General features: G+C 39.7%; 1 protein-coding gene across 1 annotated transcript; it reads left to right on the plus strand.

Annotated features, from left to right (window-relative positions):
- The first annotated feature begins 5,003 nt into the window (after positions 1-5,003).
- LOC308384977 (class I histocompatibility antigen, F10 alpha chain-like) lies at positions 5,004-20,253 on the plus strand. Its single transcript, XM_080863685.1, has 8 exons — positions 5,004-5,114; positions 6,995-7,255; positions 15,286-15,564; positions 16,098-16,400; positions 16,907-17,002; positions 18,835-18,852; positions 19,024-19,083; positions 19,412-20,253. The coding sequence occupies exons 1-7, from the start codon at positions 5,048-5,050 to the stop codon at positions 19,059-19,061; spliced, it is 1,062 nt and encodes a 353-aa protein (XP_080719811.1). The 5' UTR covers positions 5,004-5,047; the 3' UTR covers positions 19,062-19,083; positions 19,412-20,253.
- Positions 20,254-22,426: the final 2,173 nt, after the last annotated feature.

Below are 22,426 nucleotides of genomic sequence, written 5' to 3' on the forward strand. Positions count from 1 at the left end.
AAGGACATCTCCTGGTTTCATCTTCATGTTTCCCTCTCACCACATATCTAAACAGACATCATGACCAGCAGCTTTACAGCTGTGGCTCCAGCAAACATCAGCTGATACTAGAAATTAATATTAAATAAATTCTAACAACAGCTGATCAAGCTTAAACGTGTTGCTGTTGTTTAGCGCGGCATCCGCTGGTTTCCTCTTTCTGGCGCAAAGTGAGCGATAAATAAACAAGAGAGCCGATCAGCTGATCATTGATCAGTTTCATGATTGAAGTAGCAACAGGAGAGGGAGGGGGAGAGAATGAGAGAAGAGGCAGCTGTGCAGCATAAAGACAGAATAAATCCAGCTTTGTGTCTTTTTTTCATTATAGCGAAAGTTTGGGACAAACTGCGTCTCTTCTCAGCTCAATACGAAACGTGTAATATTTTCTCTGAATGAGGGACCATTCCATTTTTTTTAAGGAGCCGTTGGCAACTCTACTAACCTTATGAATAAAATAAAGTTCACTATCAGTAACATCATAGCAACCGAACAGCTGTATATAAACTCTGTCAAGCTGGCTAGAACGCAGTACGAGTTATTGCAACTGAGGGTAAAAAGTCAGCACAACGAAAATAAACTCCACCTAAACTTAGTTTATATCTGACCCAGATAGACTGCAGGGGCCCGTTCTTCGTACGTCGCTTACTACATCCAAGATCAAATGACACATCCAAGACCAAACCATCGCGCTAACCGTGAGCTCGCTAATCCGGTTCCCCGAACACACCTGCCGTTGACGATTAGTACAGCTGGACGCAGTAATGTGACATCACTGGGTGTCGTAAAAGGGGCTACGCATCGATAGTAGAAACATTGATCGGCAACCCGCTGATTGGTCGGCGAAAATGTCGAAGGAGCGCGCTCGGCTCGGTATTTTCCGGCAGCAGAGCAAGAACTCTTGAGTGAGGGATTTCAGGAGTTTCAGAGTTTAATTAAAACGCAAGAGAACACTGCAAAGGCTGCAAAAGCAAGGAGAGAGGGGCTGGCAGAAAGTTGCTGACAAATCAAACTCGTAGGTAATTTAATAATAATAATAATAATGGATTGGGTTTATATAGCGCTTTCCAAGGCACCCAAAGCGCTGTACGATACCACTATTCATTCACTCCCACATTCACACACTGGTGGAGGCAGCTACGGTTGTAGCCAGGCTGCCATATCGCGCCATCGGCCCCTCTGGCCAACACCAGTAGGCGGTAGGGTAGATCTATCATATGACACTATATTGTCCAATATCATATGGCATTATATTATATTATAATATGTTATATTATATCCCCTTTCACATTAGAGCCACAACAGGACCCACAAGAACATGGGAACAAGTAAAAGTGGAATACAGGAGTATTCTACAGAATGGTAATATTTATCTCTTAGATTGCTTTGCATCTCTTGGCAAGGTAATACTGGCCTGTAATACTCTGTTAGTTTGTTCATAACAGCAACCAAGAAAAGGGCAGAGCAAAAAAAGACAGGTCCTCGTCAACAAGTTGGTTAAGTGAATAATACCCTCACGGGAATATCGATATCTCTCAATGAGCACACTGTCGCGCTGAGCTAAAGGATCCTGTCTATCCCGCAATATACGCTGAATTCTGAGGACTCTCCTTATCAATCTTGCACCTTCCGCAATGGGTTGGTCGCGTATACGGACAGGACATGGCTGCGACAGGCTTCCCAAATCCACCTTCGCTTTTATAGCCGTGGTCTCTCATCTTGATTACACGAAGTAATTTACAATTACTACTCTGAAATATGAATTACATCTGTAATAATCACATACATGTAATAGAATGTTAATAGTACATTTCCCTTTTTTAGGAAATGACCTGTATGTATCTGTGTGACATCAATAAATGGATCAGGTGCTGCATTATCTTTAGTTACATTGATGTTATTTATTTATGGTGAAACAGTGGTGGAATATCGCTGTTGCTTTCGTATACATGAAGCGGACATACCTGCGTGGCCGCGATCTAATCCTGTTTACATAAAGTAAACCTGCTCCCGAGCAGGTTTACGCTTACGGCTCTGTTGCTATGACAGCAAGTCCCGGATGAGCTTCGGGGAACCGAACGATCCAGGATCACGCAAAATCGTCAACAATCTAATCCAGCTAACTTACTTAGCGAGGTACGAAGAACAGGCCCCAGGTCATGACTTCTTACCTGAAGTTCAGTTCACCTGACACTCGGCCTGGTGGCTGCCTCGGGGCTCCCCTTCCCTCATCCACCTGCTGGCCTCTGTGGAAGCCCCGCCATAGCCACCACCAAACGACTGAGTTATTTTTACACATCGACCTGCATCTGGCCAATCCACCACCTCTCATTGTTCATGCAGTTACAAAAAAAATAAAAAATAAGTCACCGGGCATATGCCCGGTATGCCCGATGGCCAGTCCAGCTATGTTAACCTGCAACCAAATCTGCAGCTCCATACAGCAATGTTACGACTTAGATTATATCTTATAACTCATAACTCTTATGTTAGCTCCCCTCAGTAGCAAACTGTCTGAAATATTCCACGGCTGCAATAATTCTTTAAGTGTTATTTTTTTCCTTGGTATTCTAATTTCACTGAAGTTTACTAAACTCAACAAACTTAATATTACTTACCGGGACATTTATTCTGTCCTCATTTTCTTTCACCGAAAAATTGTTTCCTGCAGTGCCGTGTTTCTGCTTGGCTCTCCTACCTTTGCTAACGTGATGCACATAGTGCAGAAGCCGATGCTGCATTCACTTACACTCGGATATCTGAGCTTCACCGTGAAAACATAATCGGACATTTGATATTTGATTGAATTTTATTGTTTTGCCTTTGGGGTGGCACCTGGGGTGGCCAGTCTGGCCACCCCGCTGGACACGCCACTGATCCCAGCTGTCATAGGGCAAGAGGCAGGGTACACCCTGGACAGAGGGAACCATTTGCACTCACTTTTACTCACATTCTATGGGCAGTTTGAAGTTTCCAATTAGCCTAACCCCACAGCATGTCTTTAGACTGTGGGAGGAAGCCTGAAGAGAAGCCACACAAACACAGAGAGAACATGCAAACTCCAGAAAGACTAGTGATCCTTAATTTTTTAGGGCTATCATGGTTTTCAGTTTTATTTATACCCCAAAATATAAATATATGGGTCCCACCACTTTAAAACTGAAAATCATGCCAGCCCTAAAAAAAAAAAATTGTGGTTAGATAAATATTTTTTTGATTTTGTGCATGATTAATTAGATATCTGAAAGCATTTTCTGTTACATTTTACTATTTTTAATGATACGGTTATTAGATGTGATATTGAAAAATGTCACATTGGGTTATAGGGTGAAATGAAGTAAGCTAACCAACACTAGGAAAGTCAAGCAGCTTCTTTCATTTGGACTTTGCTGTGAGTTTAATTACCATCTGTCTCTGTTTGTTTTTTGAAACCCAGACTTGACTCTTAACATCCCCTAACGTCAGCTAGGAACGCACACCTGGACCAACCCAAATCATGAAATGAGGAGGGGGGAGGGGGCTCACTGAAATTAATATTTGTTGACCAAAACAAAACTAATGTCAGGAAACAAACACGTTTATAAGTAACTTGTGAAGTAAACATTATTTAATGGTGATATGTTAAAAAAAAAAGTTTTAAAAAAGTTAAAAAAAAGAAGACAAGCTGACTTATACTGTTTTATCCACTGGAGGGAGCCCCACACCACAACTTGGTGAAATCATATTTGATATGTACTCTACATCAGTCATTCCTCACCTTTAAAGGAGTGCTTCTAAAAATTGAGGTGGTCATCTCCGCTTGCATTTCTGTAAAAGCCACAGCATGCCACCTTGGGTAAGAATATGCATTCTTAACATTTTGCTGTCACAGTTTAGCAGTTTTCATTTCCACTGACACATCAGCTCCTAAGACCACAATACTACTACCAAAGTACTACAAGGATCCGGAAAAAAGGACAGAGGGGGGATATAAAATATACCAAATGTTTCTTGAATTGTTAGCACAAGTGTATATGTGTATGTATCTAGTCGAGTTTATATGCAGTAGTGCTCACTTGTTTTCTTTCATTTTATTACTTAACTGTATTTCATGTAAGTCATTGATATTAAATATTGATTTTACAGAGGGGTGGTAAGAGTTTGGTTTGAGATTTTCCTGTTAATATTTGGATATTTTTCTTGCATTAACAATTTTTTGATGAGAAAAGCAGAATAAAACGTGCAAATTAGCTTCATTTATAGTTTGTTATACTCCCCTCTAATACAAATATTTCATTTCTAACTCTGAGTGTAAGTGCATAATTTAATAATAAGTATTTCTGCTCACAAATGTCCACGAGCACAGACATGCACGCAAAAACTGCGTGACTCCTCGCTGGCTGTAACTCACCGCGCGTGTTCACCTGGAACGTCCTCTAAGAAGACGTGTGACCATTCTGATAGCCGTCTGTGTCTGCAGGTGAATGAGTGAAGCTACATAAACAGTTAAATTAGCATAGCTTACCAGCCGTAAACCCGACAACAACACAGTGGGTGTAAACTATAAATGAAGCTAATTTGCACAAAGACGCTGTAACCTCACAGACTCCAGGGGCAATCTGTACCAAATAGCTAAACAGTGAACCCAGATTTATAATAACAACAACAACAACAATAATAATGATAATAATAATAATAATAATAAATTATACAATGTCTACCCAGCATAACACAAACTACGCCTGTCATAACATCAAAAATAATAAAGACCAGATGAAACTAACTTTAACCCTTCTCTTTATCATTCATGGTTCATACGAAGATGTTTTACTTTCAGTTTCGTTGATAACCCTAAAGGCTGCGTTTAACCCAGATTTAAGTGACGTTTACTGTCAGAGTAAATTCCTATTGGCTCAGATGGAGCCCAGTGGTGACGTACCTCCTGGTTCTCCTCGTTTTCTCCTACTTTAGCTTTGATACTTGAGCTGTGTGTTCTAGACAAGCGAACACACAAAGTCTGTTAAAGGTTTGGATGTTTATGGTCACAATGAAGGCCTCCATCTTCTTTCTTCTCCTGGGAATGCAGGGAGCAGCGGCAGGTCAGTTTGATTTGAATGTTTTTGTGTTTTTTTATATGTCAGATTTATGTAATTTGAAATACAAATGGACAGATTGTTTGTTCCCCAGAGACTTCCTGTACGCTAAACATTTAGTTATGATAGATCCTTGTAGATAATTTCAATGTTAAGAAACAATCGATCATTTTATACATGTAATTAAATCGTCTGATTCTCTCTCACATCCCTAATAATGAACATTAAAGTTTAGATTAAAAGTTACGTTTAGCTAATAAAAATAAATAAATAAGGCAAATATTAAAACAAGGCGATTTCTGTCCAAACTATTTGATGATTTCCGTCTTTAAATCGTTCATGACGCATTTTTAAAGGTTGTGACTCTGCTGATGTTTCCAAACAGTCCAACGAATAAAAGATGAGTGAGGAGGCTCGTTGATAATCTGGTGACAATAACCAACACTGTTCTTTAAAAACGGAGAACCATTTTAATTTTCATGAGGAATCAAAAATATTTTCACACAACAGCTGATTATTAAAGTTCACTAAAGTGTATTTAACACAAAGTATCTGTTAAAATTTAAGAGTTTAATTATTTAATTATTTGTTCAGTATACGCTGTACATGTAGAGCCACATGTCATTTGATGGAATTCATTAAAAGGTAAAAGAAGGCTGCTTTAGACTGTATTCAGTATTATTTCCCAGCGTTATGGATGTGAATACTTTCTGTTTGAAGAACATGCGCACACATGATGTAACGAATTACGCCCGGATTTAAGTTCACTGTTTTTCTGATGTTATTGATTCAGTAACAGCTCAATGATGGGACTTTTGTTGTGATTTGGCGTCATATAAATAAAATTAAATAGAATTCAGATTAACTAAACTAAGTCATTATTGCTTTATAATATCGTGGAGTTACCAGCATGAGATAATGTTGGTATCACTGCTGAATGATCAATAAGAAGCTGCAGGTGAGAAATCCCTGAAAGGTTTTGCAACACACTCGCTCCTCCACCAGGGGGCGCTAATGAGAAGCGTTTTAAACTACTATGTGCATTGTTCAGTAACACAAACAAACAAATCCATGTACTTTTGATAACTGAAAACTCTCCTGCAAACCTGATTATAGAGTGAAAGATAAAATCAAAAATGCTTAAGATAATATTCCCCCAACAATATTTACTTAACATTCGTTTTTTATTGATAATATTATTGATCAAACATATTGGAAAGTTTCTGTAACAATTTTGAATGTGCATTAATTGACTAAAGTCTATGAAAATAATATAAACAAAGAAGAAGCATGGGAAACCCAGAAAATTATGAAAAAAAAAAGTCTGGACAGTCACATCAAAACAATGAAATGAACTCATATAATTTATAATATAAAAAACTGAAACAAAAAAGAAAACAACTCACTTTAGAAGTCCTGCTGCTTGATTCAGAAAAAGGAAAGAAGAAACTTTACGGTTCATACAGCGGCTAACAAAAGCAAAACAGATTAAAAATAATGTGAATTTTCTTTAACACTGAAAATAAAAAATATAGTCAAATTAAAGTTATAAAGAGTTCAAACCATTAATCATGAAAACTGAATTAAACTAAACTGAAGGATAAAAACACCAGTTTTAAAACTTTAAAGCTTTCTGTGTAAATCAGGTTCAAACTAGAATCTGTTGCAAAACACAAAATTACAGTTTTGAAGAAAAGAGGATCAGAAAATGACAATAAACACTGAATATCTGTTCATAAATCTATTTTGTGTTTATTGAAGGGACAGCAGGATTATTACAGGATGTCTTTAATGTGCTGTAGTTTTTCTTATTGTGTTATTTTAGAAATAATGTGATTTATAAGTCTGTGTTCCTGAGATCTCACAACATTAACTGTTTCTTACAGTGACCCACTCGCTGAAGTATTTCTTCACTGGATCCTCTCAAGTCCCAGACTTCCCAGAGTTTGTGTCTGTTGGGATGGTTGATGATGTTCAGATTGATTATTATGACAGCAACACGGAGAGAGATGTTCCTAAACAGGACTGGTTTGCCAGGAACACAGATCAGCAGTACTGGGAGAGAGAGACTGCAAACAGGAGGGGTCACCAGCAGACATTCAAAGCCAACATTGAGATTGCAAAGCAGCGCTTCAACCAAACTGGAGGTTTGTTCATGTTTCATTTTTACTGATATTTGCTGTTAATGTTTTCAGTGTGTTTTGTTTACAGTAGTAAACAGGTTTGCACACATTAAATGTTTCGTTCAGATTACAGATTAAAATTATTAACATAATAATTCATAATGAATGTAGAACTACAGTCTGTGAAGCTTTAATTTAATTCAAACAGCCTTAATAATCTTGTTTGTATGAACTGATATAAACTGTCAGTTAACTGATTAGTTGATCAAAATATTAAAATAATAACGTAAAAATTAATTATATTTGAAGTTTTCTGTTTATATTTAGGATTTTTGTCTCTGAGACGTTGATGGTTGTTTTTGCTACAATTTCTCAATGAACTGATTAATCAGAAAATAATCTCCTGCAAGATCTAAATAATCAGAGATTTATTTGTTTTACAATTACTGTGAACTGATATTTGACTTTTAATAAAAACAATCCTGGACTGAAACTCCTTCAGTGGAAGCTTCTAGAAAGACATCAGGACAGTCTGGTGTGTAGTTTCTCCCAGTTAGACGATTCTGTTAGAACGATAGGAGGCTGCAGAGTTTCAGAGGATGGAAACTTAAACCAGGATCAGGATCTGAGTCTGCTGCTCAGGATCCATCTTAGTGTGTTTGTCTGTTCCTGAAGCTCACAGGAAGTCGCTCCGTGTCTCAGTTTAATCGTCCTTACAAATAATCACGTTGTAATAAATTATAAAAAAGGAAATATGTCAGACACATAATTTATCATGCAGAGTAGATGGTAAATGTGCTGCAACGTCACAGTTTTTACATTTGCCTCAGATAATATTTTCAGATTCCATTAAACACAAACTGATGTTATATTTAATATAAAAATGGAAAAAAGTGAAAGTAGAGACAGCTCAGTGAACATGCCCTCTTTATGAATCATCTTAATGAACATTCATGTGAGAGTAACACTTTAATGTGCTGAAGATCACTGTCACGTATATTTAAGTTATTTATGAGGAAATTCACTGTTTTCTGAGATGATTTTATAAACCAGCAAACATCCTCATTAATAACTAAATATATTGAACTAAATGCATCAAATATTGTGAAATTAAGCAGACATTCAGGGGGCCTAATAGCACAATCCCCTAATAGCACAAGAGTTTAGTGAGAATTAGACCAAAAATAAGAAACACAAACTAACAGACAGATGATACAAGCTGAGATCTGACATGAAAATCAGATTTTTTTTTTAAATTTCAAACTGATTTTTGTCTCATTTTTAAATGACATTAAGTTTGACTTTCAGTTTATGTTGAATATTTTTGGTCCCAGATTTATTTAATTTTTTACTAATAGACAACAGCCTGAAAATATAATGGGGAAATTAAAGCGTTAAAATGTCTTAAATTTCCCATAAAGTGGCTGAAGGTTGATTATTTAAGGTGGCGTTTTTAAATCAGGTCGCTGTAAAACTCAACGAAAACCCCGACAGAACACGTCCTTATGAGCGACGAATAAAAACAACTGATTTTTTTCGGTCATTGAACTCCACTTGAGGCTGCGCAACGTTTATGAATGACGGAAAAAACGCGTTCTTGGCCGTTCACTGAGCTCTGTGACAGCTGAGAGCGTTTTCAGGGCCTCCCAGTGGTTTAAACTCCAATCAAAGAAGGAGAGGAGACCGGATTTCACTTTGAGCATTGTGATTAGATAAGTTTGTCTATTTTATCTACTGACACCAGCACCACTGACTAACAATGGGCTGTGAGGCCGTTCCCCAACTCTCCGACTGGTACTCATGTCATTGGTCAATCATCATGACAAATTTATGATCATGAAACTGACCTCACAGCTCATTGTTACTCAGTCATTATGCAAATGTACTGTTTATAAGATTGGAGAAACCTGCAGTCAGCTGAGACTGAAGAAGTCACCTGGATGATGATGAAACGTTTCTCCCACAAAACGCGACGTCCAGATGAACAGAATCAACTTTTTCCCCACTTGTTTCAGAAAGAGAATTCTGTCTTTTGTTTGATGTGTTAGGTTGAAAAATCATCAGAAATGCATACTGGGATTTGTATTCAAGTAAAGATTGTGCCAAAGATTTCTACAGAATCGATAAAAGAAAGTGAACTTAAGGCAGTCACTTTGGATCAAACTGAATCTGGGATGATTTGGTGTCTGCACTTCTTCTTTGATTGGACTTTAAATTAAGTAAAGGATAAACCACCGGGGGGCCCTGCAAACGCTCTCAGCTCTCACAGAGTGCTGAGAAAAGCGAGCTCAGGCCAAGAACGCTTTTTTCCGCTGCTCGTAAACGTTGCACAACCGAGTGACCTACAAAGCGGCCATCAGTGACCGAAGAAAGCCATCTTTTTTTTCTTTTTTTTTTTTTAACATCTCATAAAGAGGTGTTTAAAAAAACATCACTTTTATAAAATGCAGCTTTCTGACGGGTTTTTCACAGACCTTTACAGCATCCTGATCTAATAAACTGATTTTTACATAATTTCTTAACCAGACTGGCTGGAAAAGCGGTGAATTTTGGCCTAGATGTAACTCTCCATGTTCATGTGGAAAAAATAGCTGATGATGCTCTGTGGCGTTTAAGCGCTCTCACATAGGATGCACAGCGCTCTGAAACCCATTCATGTCTTTTATTTGCGCCGAACAATAACGGTTTCCCGCTTACTGTTATTATAACACGAGCAGAACCACAGCGGCTCGAGGCCACGAGGACGGAGCGCCGCTGGGAGTCGAGTCTGTGGAGCTTCCTGTTAAAGAGGAGAGAGCGTGAATGTGAACAAACATGGCGTCAAAGGCTTCACTTACACTCTTAGTGTATTTCTAGAAACTTCCAACAGGAAGTGATCACAGACATGCGCAACAGGGATAGAGAGACGGGGGGACATAAGAGGGGGAGGAGCCTGACACCTGTCTGTGTGGCTCACCTGAGCAGAGCGAGCACAGACACGCTCGTCATCAGCTGTGACGTAACCCGAGTCGAAACTCACGTCACCAACGAGTCGAAGACGCCGTCAGTGAAACAAAGTCTGCTTCCTGACTCTGAATATATTCCTGGCTGCGACCTCACATCTTATCAGCCAATCAGCAGCAGGCGCGGTTTGAACGGTCATCAGTGGAGCAGCAGCCGTGGACGTGGAGCTCAGCTTAAAATCAGCGGCTCGTCTTAAACCGTGCGGTTTGATTCACATTTCAAACGTCGCTCTGTCCGCTTTCAGACGCTGACGTTAAGCTGTCGTCAGCAGACGTCAGAGCGCCCGCTGCCGATTGGTCGCTCCTCCGACACGCCCCTCTCACAGCGAAGCAGCTGATAACAGGCGGTCACACAGGACGACCCCGAGCAGCAGATCCACAGCAGCTTCTTGTTTTTAGTGCAAAACAAAATTATTTTTGAAAATGAATAAACACAAAACAGGGAAACAAACATGTTTGATGTCAGTTATTAAACGTCTACAAACATTTATTTAAATGAAGAAACGCCGAGAAAGAAACAATCAAACAGATTCTGTTGAATCTGTTTATCTGTCACAAACAGCAGAGTTTGAACAGCTTCAGGATCCTTCGAGTCTTCAACTGATCGAACGTTCGGCCTGAACTCACAGCAAACACAAGAAAGGAGGGACGTCTCCCAGTATCCTCGCTGTGATCCCAGTATCCTCGCTGTGATCCCAGTGTACTCGCTGTGATCCCAGTATCCTCGCTGTGATCCCAGTATCCTCGCTGTGATCCCAGTATCCTCGCTGTGATGGACGTGAAACTTTGCCCATAAAACAACGAGGTCCATCATATCTCTGCTGGTGCTGTTAGTTTGTTCGCGCTCAGTTTTCAGAGCAAATAAAACATCTTTCCAAAATAAATCAAAACCTTTAGAAGATTTTCTGCAACAGAAGCTTCACAGATTCGACCAAAAGTTCTGAACAAAAGTGCAAAAAGCAAAACGTGCGACAGCTTCTGGGCGACTCTTCCAGAAACTCCAGCTCACATCAGCGTCTGCTTTCAGTCCAGCTTCGAGCTCGTTTTCACATCAAGTCTATGAACGAGTTTAAAGAAACTTCTTGAACTTTGTTGGTAATCAGATGCTTATCAGGTCGCTGCAGGTTTCATCCACCAAACGGCTCCAAACACAAACTGCATCTGGTGACGTGCTCGTGTTTCTCTGGAATAAAGATCCAATAGATTTGTTTTTATTTTTAGAGCCACCAGAAAAAACCTGTTTTCCCAGTGGGAGTGTGTCACAGAGAGAACAGGACAGATGTTGAGTCTGAACTGTTGCTGATATTTAAATACGCTGTGACATCATCTCCTGGAGCCACAGATGATGTTTAACTGGAGTTCTTCACAGAGAGCAGCTCAGCGTCTGTGTGGAACAGCTGATTTACCAACATCATCATATTATCAAACCAATATTCAGAAAAACAGATTTCCTCTTGGACAAACATCCTTGTTGTTCCACATAAAATAAGTGTGAGGCTCAAACTGTGTTTGTAGACGAGAGTCTGTGACGAGGAAGCCCGGCGATGAGAGGCCGACGTGTTCGCGGGGATTTTATCCACAAAGTTACACACGAGGAAAACTCGGTGCTGCGACTCGGAGAGGAAACGAACAGGTGTAGCGCTCAGGATGGAGGCGGGGCTTCTGATCAGCTGTTTGAGCCAGTTTATCTTAAATGTGCCGTTTAAAGTGTGGAAATCTGAAACATTCAGCCCACCGTTTACATCGAGTTCATACGAGCTGTTTTTCTAATGTGACGTCTCCTGTTCGTCCACATGAAGCTGAAGAGCAGCCTGTCAGTGTCTTTGATGGTTTATTATGGAGGCGCAGAGCCAGCGCTGCCTCAGGGACACCAGAGATTCCTGCTTTAGTCAAAACTCTTCCTCTCAGTGAGAGAGCTGAATTTGTTTTTAACTCTTTTTGTAGGAGGGATCAGACTTAGATTCATTCTTTTGTTCCTCAGTGATTCACATCCTTAAATATGGAAGCTGTTGTTTCATGGAGATATTCCAAAGGTCAGATTTGGAGCGTCTGTGATGAGTTCACGTTTATTAATATTCAGGTAAAATCTGGAAGCTTTGGAGAAACTGTTCACTGCAGCAGCTCAGACTTGACCTTCATTTGTCTAAATCAGAGCGGTGTCGTCAGCTGTGCTGCGATTAACTCTCTGCCAGTGACGCAGATCCTTTTACATCACCTGATTTTACTCGTCTGATAAAACACTAACAGGAAGAGGTGCAGAGAGGCGGAGCCGCCTCGTCTTCTTCCTCCATGCAGGTTAAATCTGTGGATGTAGCAGCCATCAGTTTATTACAGCTGTTACTGTTTGTGTAGAGTTTTGACTGATGTAGAGAAATAATTACTGAAACTAAATTAGTTTAAAGATTGAAAGATGAAACGATGCTCCGTGTATCAAAGGCTTTGAGTCCAGCATAACTGAGTCCAGCATCATCGTTGTTCTGCAGCTACGATAAGAGCAGAAACAAACTGGACGCTAACAGTCGATCAGTAAATGATCTTTGTCAGGTTGAGTCGGTGTAGTTCACCTCTGAGTCGTGGTGGTGCAGCTGCTCGTTTTCTAACCTTCTGTCAGACTTCATAAAGAAAAGGAGGCGACAGGTTAGAGACGACTTTGTGACGTTCAGATGTCAGACCGTCAGCACCTGCTGGATCCACAGCAGCTTCCTGACAGCAGCTCGACTCGCTCGCCGTCTCCCTGCAGCGTCCGCGCACGCGTCAGGGGGTGTCGCTCGCCCTCTCCTCACCTGCTCGCTCCACCTGTTGATCCTCTGAGCTGTTTCCTGTGGTCACTCTCTCTCCTCCTCACTGGCTCCAAAGCGTGAGCTGTAAGGTGTGTGGGCGGGGCATCAAAACAGCTGTCTTCTTCTGCCATTTTGTAGTTTCTGATGAGCTCACCTCTTCCGCCATTTTATAGTTTTTGATGAGCTCACCTCTTCCGCCATTTTATAGTTTTTGATGCGCTCACCTCTTCCGCCATTTTATAGTTTTTGATGAGCTCACCTCTTCCGCCATTTTATAGTTTTTGATGAGCTCACCTCTTCCGCCATTTTATAGTTTCTGATGAGCTCACCTCTCCTGGGAGCGCCGCCCAACCAGCCGACCTGGTGACGTAATGAGTGCTGTAACGACCACAAATCAGCGAGCAGGAAAATGACTATAAACAAGAATCACTTTGAATCCAACGTTACTCAGAATATATCACAACGCTCTTAATTTTGTGTCAAAGCTGTAAAATGTGCTGTTTCACGTCCTCTTTAACTCGACATGTTTCCTCACTTTAACCCAAAAAACTCACAGCGACTAAATCCTCAAGTAAAAAAACTTTAATCAACCTCGTACAAAATAAATGAGACGAACTGAATTAAAAATACTGACGCTCATCTCCAAAATCATCCACAGTACAGACATAATTACATGACCACAGCCCCGTGGTATCGTCTAGGCCAACATTCGCCACTTTTCCAATTCGTCTGGTTAAGAAATGATGTAAAAATCGCCATTTAATAAATCAGGACGCAGTAAAGGTTGGAGAAAACCCCGCCAGGACACCGTATTTAGCGCCAGCGGGTGGTGTTTGAAAGCCTTCATGTGAGCAGCGAAAGAAACGACATTTTTGGCGGGGTCTTTGAACGCTGCATTAGACATCATGGGTGTGCGCGACATTTAAGAGCTGCGGAAAAAACAGCGCTCTTGCTCGGCAGTTCCGAGCACTAAGCTGAATGAATGGCGCGGTTTCATTCAGCGTTTTAAATGTTGCTCTGTCCGGTTTCAGACGCTAATCTGACGTTAAACTAAATCTAAGTGACTAAATCCTGCTGTGGGTAAAAACAACTTTAATCAACTTTCCCTTGTACAAAATAAACGAGCTGAATTAAAAATAATGACGCTTAACTCCAAAATCATCCTCATTACAGAGATGTTCACATCTTGGGCTGTGGCCTCACACATGTAACTCCACATGTTCACATAAAGAAAATACCTGTGATGATGCACTGAGGCGTCCCTCGTATCGGCCTCACCTGTAGACTCTGCTCTCATCACAGCATCAGCGACGCTCACAGATCTCTGTGCTACACATCCAATAATATCATTAACGTGAATGTTTTAATATTTTTAGTGCAAAATCTGATCTGGTCACAGCGCTGAAAAACACCAAAGTGTCCCAGCATGGAGTCAAATTCAAAGTCTGAATTATTGTTTCAGTCCTCTGCTCTTAGTAAATGTAATGAAAATGACAACATGGTCGTAAAATCTTAGAGGAACCTTTTTCACCTTTTTGTCAGGTCACAGCACAAGAAATTAACTGATTTATCAAAAATTATTTCTTGCATCGTCATCAATGATGACATGAAGCATTTGCTGGAGCCTGAAATGCTGTAAGTAGAACTCCAGATTAGATTAATGTCACATGATCATATTAAACAGAGACACCTCTAGAAAAACCTCAGGACAGTCTGGTGTTTAGTTTCTCACAGGAAGGATTTTTTAGGACTGATGACGGCTGCAGAGTTTCAGAGGATGGAAAGAAAGTGGAAAGTGTCGGCTGCTCAGGATCCAGCTTAGTGTGTTTGTCTGATCCTGCAGCTCACAGGAAGTTGCTCCACCTACAGCAGCATAGATAAACTGTGCAGTGATATCTCTGCAGGCAGGATGTAGATGTGCTAACGGGAGAAAATAGATTCTGTTGTTTCCCAGTGTCTTTTTCTACAATCTACATTGTTAATGATGACTGGTTTTAAAAATCTTCCACTGAGACAAAAGCAGCCATAAATGTAGATCCTCTATATGTTGATCACGTCTCTGTGTCAGTATAAGGCAAGGCAAGGCAAGTTTATTTGTATAGCACAATTCAACAACAAGGTGATTCAAAGTGCTTTACAGAGACATTAGAAACAAGAACAAATAAAAAGCATGATTTAAAATTGATTAAAACAAGCAAATAAACTAACTAACTAAAGACTTTAGTGCAGCCTCTCTGGTTCACTGCAGTCTTTGTCTCTGTTTTTCTCTCAGGTGTTCACATAAACCAGAGGATGTGCGGCTGTGAATGGGATGAAGAAACAGGTGAAGTGACTGGATATAACCAACACGGCTATGATGGAGAGGACTTCATAAGCTTTGACCTGAAGACAGAGACGTGCGTCGCTCCTGTAAAACAGGCTGAGAGCACCAAAAACAAGTGGGATCATGACAGAGCTTGGATCGCACAGACAAAGAACTACATCACCCAGATTTGTCCTGAGTCACTGAAGAAGTATGTGAACTATGGGAGGAGCTCTCTGATGAGAACAGGTAAAATCTATGACCAGAATTAGATTGTTAATCAAAAGTTATATGTGTCAGTTTATTGCTTACTATGATATTAAATTAATATAATAACACTTTGTATGGCATTTTAATACATTCTTTAAATTTCATTTAATTGTATAAACTACATCACATCAAAAAGAAATCAGTATGCTTCTAATAATAATAATCTTCTTCTTTTTCAAGTTGCTCCTGGTTGCCACAGCAGATCTTCTTCCACAGTTTTAGCTCTGATATACTCGTTTCTAATCCTGTCCATAGTTCTCACTCCTTATGAACATTTTAATATCATCAGTTCTGTCTCCTGTATTTGTCTCAGTGCCACCATCCTCAGATATTAAATCACAGCAGGTCTCACTGCCATCTTGTAAACCTTCCTTTCCACTCTTGCTCGTCTCCATCCACTCCACCTTGTCTGCACTCTCTTCTTCACGTCTCGTCTGCACTATGCACCTCTCCAGCTCAAATAATAATAATAATAATACAGAAAGAATGAACTGTTTGTCTTTACTCCACAGATCTCCCCAAAGTGTCTCTCCTCCAGAAGTCTTCCTCCTCTCCAGTCAGCTGCCACGCTACAGGTTTCTATCCTAACAGAGCCGAGATGGTCTGGAAAAAAGATGGAGTGGAGCTTCATGAGGGTGTGAACAAAGGAGAGATTCTCACCAACAATGACGGGACCTTCCAGATGAGTGTTGACCTGGATGTCTCATCAGTCAAACCTGAAGACTGGCACAGATACAGATGTGTGTTTCAGCTCTCTGGTGTGAACGAGGACATCGTCACCAAACTGGACAAATCAGAGATCAGGACCAATGAAGGTGAGTTTGGAATCAGGATCAGATGAGTGATGAACATGGGAAACACACACTTGAATTACTGCAATAGCCTGTGGTTCATGTTGGATGAGGTAATCTGTTTGTTTAGGTTTTCTTTCTGTCAGAATAATTTTAAAACCTAAATCAGTTTAGACCAACTTGTGTTTTTCCACCACATTTCTGTTCTTGCTGAACATTGATGAATATAAAACATGTTCATGTGTGGCCACTGTTAAGCAATTATAATCTCTGTATTTACCTGACGAATGGACAGTTTTAGAAGATTTCATAAAAAATGGGGGAAAATGTATATTTTGAAACATTGCCAATAAATTTGAGTGTAGCAATGTATTGAAATTAAATTTAATGTCAGAACTTTTATTGTTAGAATGAAAACAAACATTAGTGGGACAAACATGTAGTGACCATAAACGAAGCTGTTGTGCATGATTGTTATCTGTTTGTTGAAACTTTTTGTTCTCACCTTTTGTTTGTTCTGTGATCCACAGGAAATTCCTTCTACATGATCATCTCTGTTGTTGTTGCTGTGGTTGTTCTTGCTGCCATCGCTGTGATCGCATTCTTTATTTGCAAAAATAGGACAGGTGAGAAACAAGAACTTATTTACTTTTTTTCTGCATCATCTTTCTTTTCTTTTTTTTACACCTGAGCTACAGTTTGGTTGTCAGGGAACAAAATAACCACCAACTAAGTTATTGGAAACCAAACATTTCTTCTCTTTTCTTAACCATCAACTCTACCAAACAAACACAACCAAGGCACACCTTTACCTGCATTAGAAAGGTGTGCCCTCTCCAGCTTCCTCCTCAGACACAATCGTTTCAGTTGCTTTACTCACAAAAATTATTTAGCTTTTTTTTTTCTTAGCGGCCAGTTTCTCTTTCAGAACAGCATTTCCAAAGTTATTTTCTTATTTCATTCCTTTGTTTTATTTTATTACAGGTTTTGACAGTAAGCTCATTATAAAAACTGCCTGAGAGTAAAAAATGATCGTGGGTCGTTGAGCTCTTCTTTAAGTTAACAACCATCTCTTTAGTCTTCTGAACATTTAGAGACAGGTTGTTATTCTGACACCAGTCCACCAGGTGTTGTACCTCCTCTCTGTATTCACACTCATCGTTGTTGGTGATGAGACCCACCACTGTTCTGTCATCTGCAAACTTGATGATGTGATTTGAGCTGTACTGTGCAGTACAGTCATGTGTTAGCAGGGTGAACAGCAGAGGGCTAAGCACACAGCCCTGCAGCGATCCTGTGCTCAGTCTGAGGACTTTGGAGGTTTTATTTCCTATGAAGACAGACTGGGGCCTGTCAGTTAGGAAGTCCAAGATCCAATTGCAGAGGGAGGTGTTTATTCCTAGTAGGCCCAACTTTACCAGCTTCTGTGGAATGACTGTGTTGAATGCTGAGCTGAAGTCAATAAACAGCATTCTGACATAGGTGTCCTTTTTGTTGAGATGGGAGAGAGAAAGGTGAAGAGCAGATGAGATGGCATCATCTATGGAGCGGTTTGGGCGGTAAGCAAACTGTAGCGGGTCCAGATTCTGTGGAAGCTGAGTTTTCATGTGCCTCAATACCAGCCTCTCAAAGCACTTAGTGATGATGGGCGTAAGTGCCACTGGCCGGTAGTCATTGAGGCAGGACACAGTGGACTTCTTTGGCACTGGGATGATTTTTGAGGTTTTGAGGCATGCAGGTACCACAGCTGAGCTCAGTGATGTGTTTAGGATGTCTGTGAAGATGCCTGTGAGCTGGTCAGCACACTCCCGATGCACCCGGCCAGGTATGTTGTCAGGTCCTGTAGCCTTTCACTGGTTTACTCTGCGAAGTGTCATCCTGACATCTGCTGTGGACAGAGTACTTGGTTGTTGGGGGAGGGGGGCATCTTCCTTCCTGGCTCTTTGTTCTCTGCCTCAAAACGTGGGTGTTAGCTTGTAGCCCGTGATTGTTTGGATGCCCTGCCACATGCGCCGAGTGTCCTTTGTACTTGTGAAATGTGTGTTGATCTTATCTGCATACTGCCGCTTCGCCTCTTTGATGGCCCGTGATAGGTCTGCTCTGGCTGTAGTGTAAGCTTCTCTATTTTTTGGACTTAAAGGCAGAGTCTCTGATTTTCATCAGGTTGCGTAGCTTTGCAGATATGTACAGTGGAGAAAAACACATTAATAAGTGCAAATGTTTCAATATTTTGACTAGAATTGTACATGAGCACATTTTGTGTGCAAGATCAGAATATATCTATAAACACATTAGTGAGTAAGCCCACTGTCTGTTTTTAACTTTACAAATTAAGTTAATCCAGATTACAAAATGAAAATATCAAATTATGTTTCCTGCCTTGAATAATACGTGAAAAAATTGTGTTAACATTTATAACAAATTACTAACAAGATGTATTTTTTCCTTTTTATTTCAGAGAAACGTCCCCCATCTCGTAAGTTAAACTTTGTCCCTTTTCTCTAATCTCTTGTCTACACTAAATTAAAAAGGGTTTCTGTACTTTAATCTAAACAGTCTTTCAGGGCTGTTTCCTGTTGTGTTCGATTGTTGTAAAAGTGACAGATGAGAGCAGGATGTGGACTAACATTGTGTTTCTGACCTACAGCTGTAGAGAGCCAGAAGCCAATGCTTACTCAAGCCTAAACCACAAACAGCTCTGCACACAGTGAGTTACTTCATATTTGTATCTCAGGTTTTAGCTTTCTTTTTAAACTAATGTAAAATACTGGCTGTAGTAAAATCTCCTGTTTGAATATATTTTAAAAAGTGCTTTCATATAACTTTAAATCATATTAAAAGAAAAATGCTTTCAAAAAACAGTTTCATGAAATGATTTAACTAAATTTTAAAAAATTTGTTAATTCCCTTCAAAAACATATGAAGTAAATATTTGACTGAATCAGGAGTATTTTAGATCTTAATGAAACTATAAGTAGGTTATTTGTGCATCTGAACAATCCTAACATTTATTGTGTTTCTTTTTATCTCTGTAGGTTTGGAGCTGAAAGAAGATGTGGTTCAGCTCATTCTTCTCCATAAACTAGAATTCATTGATTGTTCACATCATAAAATCTGTTTAAAAAAAATCTAAAATATAGTTGCAGATGCTGGTTAATCAAGAAGTTTGAAAATGAGCTGGCAAATGTTTAACATAAACATCATAATGGTGAAACTAAATTATTCTGAATTTGTTGTTTTCAGTTTAAAAAAGTCTTTCTTTGAAAGATTTAACAAAGATGTGACCGCCTGGAAAGACATGAAGCAATGGAATCATCACAGCAGTTGTAGTACAATCATAATTAAGCCTTTGTATGTTCATCTTAACTCAAAAATCCAATAGTTTAGTGTTTCTGGGGTTTTCTTGTAATTTGGTGCATCACTCATGAATGCTGAGATTCCCTCACTCTCAGTGATAAACGAATCATAATATATTTCTAAATTTTGTACATGTTTACTTATGTTTTTCGTAAAATTAGATTTAAAAGACAATCTTGTGTTGAATTCCAGGAGACCTTAAAAGATTTTTCTGTATGTCTGAATTTTTTTCTTAATTAATGAAGATGATGTTTATTCTCTGTTGTTTGATTTAAGATAAGTTTTGAGGGTTTTTGATTGTAGAGTTTAGTTCAAGTTGAGATTCTGGAGGGTTGTGTGGGTTATGTTTTTAACACATTGGTAGATGTGTTTCTGCTTATAGTTCAGGATTTTTCAAGGTTTTCCTCATTCGTCTGTAAACTTTAAAAAATTAATTAGTAGAATATGTATCAGTAAAACGGCATTGCTCTTTCTCTCCTTTTCGTACTTTGGTTGTCAATAAAGTCCCAAATAATCCAAATTGCTGTGACTTTTTTGTTATAAAATGTAAATTTAGCTACAGTTTCATGAATACGGCCTAAATATTAATGGACTAGATACAATATAACTTGTGATAGTAGCTCAGTAAGTTCAGGTGTCATAGTGACAGCTCAGGTCCATTAAGTGTCCTTGTGACAAAGGACCCCACGGACACAGCGTTGCAAGATGGTTCAATGTTTATAGTTTTTTTTTGTCCCCATTCTTTTGGTTGTGCAGCTTTGCAGCGGCTGTCTCTAGCACAACCCCAAGAAGTGACTCACCTCCTTTTTGGTCTTGGGATGCCCTGCCTGCCTCCTAAGTGGTACTCCAGATACTGTACCTCCCTCCATCAACACTTCTTTGGGTTGGCCATGAGACCCGCCTGCCTCAGGGACTCCAGGACTGCACCCGCTCCACATTCTCTGCCCAGGTGTCACTGTGTATGATGACATCATCCAAAAAGTAACAGAATATGCAGCGTGAGGGTGCAGCACCCAGTCTAAAAGGTGCTGGAAGGTGGCAGGGACTCATCCAAACAGAAGTGTGACAAATTACTACAAACCAAATGGATGAAATTTGACTGAGTCTAACCCCTCTGTTGTACAGGCGCTGCTGATGTTCCTGGGCATGGAGCAAATTTACCCCCACAAAATATGAAGCTTTGCTCTCTGGTCCAAAACATATTGAATCTCATTCTTAGCTGGGTTTGGACTTTCCTCTGAGTTCTCCTTAATTAGTTCCAACACCTCCTGTGGCTTCCTGCTGAACAATAATTCAAAGGGAGAAAATCCTGTGAAAGCCTGGGGAACCTCCTGCACTGTAAACAACAGAGGGTCTAAACAGCGAGCCCAGTTGCGTTCATCCTCATGAATGAAATTACAAATCATGGACTTTACAGTCTTATTCAGCAGTTAAACAGTTAAACATTCCATCATAAATATGCCTGGCAAAATATCTGCAGTTATTTATTGAAATGTGCAAACATACATGAAAATACAGCAAATAAGGCAAAAACAGAGTTTGTTCAACTTCTGAGCTTGAAAGTCAGAATTTGGTATGACCACCTTTATTCTTCAACACAGCCTGAATTCGTACCCTGGATGGCATTACCTTGGCCTCCAGTAACGCTGTGAGGAACCTTGGAGTCATTTTTGACCAGGACATGTCCTTCAACGCACATATTAAACAAATATGTAAGACTGCGTTCTTCCATTTGCGCAACATCTCTAAAGTTAGAAACACCCTGTCTCAGAGTGACGCTGAAAAACTAGTTCATGCATTTATTACTTCCAGGCTGGACGACTGTAATTCATTATTATCAGGATGTCCAAAAAACTCTCTGAAAAGCCTTCAGCTAATCCAAAATGCTGCAGCAAGAGTCCTGACAGGGACTAGAAAGAGAGAGCAGATTTCTCCTGTTTTGGCTTCCTGTTAAATCCAGAATTGAATTCAAAATCCTGCTTCTCACATACAAGGTCTTAAATAATCAGGCCCCATCTAATCAGGGAGGCAGAGCCTTCAGTTTTCAGGCCCCTCTTCTATGGAACCAGTTTCCAGTTTGGATTTGGGAGACAGACACTATCTCTACTTTTAAGATGATGCTATAAATAAAATAAATAAATATAAATAAAATTGATTTGGAATAGAGGGGGTATTGATCAGTTTCAGTTGCTTTGATGTTAATGAAATTAAAAACAGGTAAATGGGCAAGGAGTTGTTCTTATTAGATGTGATGTGTTTTCAAAATGTTACTGTTTTCTTACCACTACATATTATCAAGAGTCATCATCAAGTAGATTGGTTATATTATTATGTAGCCAATGAGCTGTTACTCAGTCTTTCTCCCAGTGTTTACCTTTCAGAAGACTCCCTCCTCTCCACTCACCTGCCACATTACAAGCTTCTTTATCAGCAGAGCTGAATTGGTTTGGAAGAAAAATTGAGTTGCGCTTAAGGACATTGTGGACTTCCTTTCTCTCTCTTCCTTTATTAATTTTAATGCCTCGGCCTGTATTAAATTGTATTTTTTCTCCCCTGAGGATAAAAAAAAATCTCACTACTGACTGAATGACAAAGACACGGATAAAGAAACACATTTTAAAAGGCATATTGCTACTAGAAACAAACAAATGTTTTACAAATATGTTCAAGCTTAGCATAAAAAAGTTCAGAAA

This window comes from Rhamphochromis sp. 'chilingali' (assembly GCF_963969265.1).
Source record: "Rhamphochromis sp. 'chilingali' genome assembly, chromosome: 17".
NCBI lineage: Eukaryota > Metazoa > Chordata > Actinopteri > Cichliformes > Cichlidae > Rhamphochromis > Rhamphochromis sp. 'chilingali'.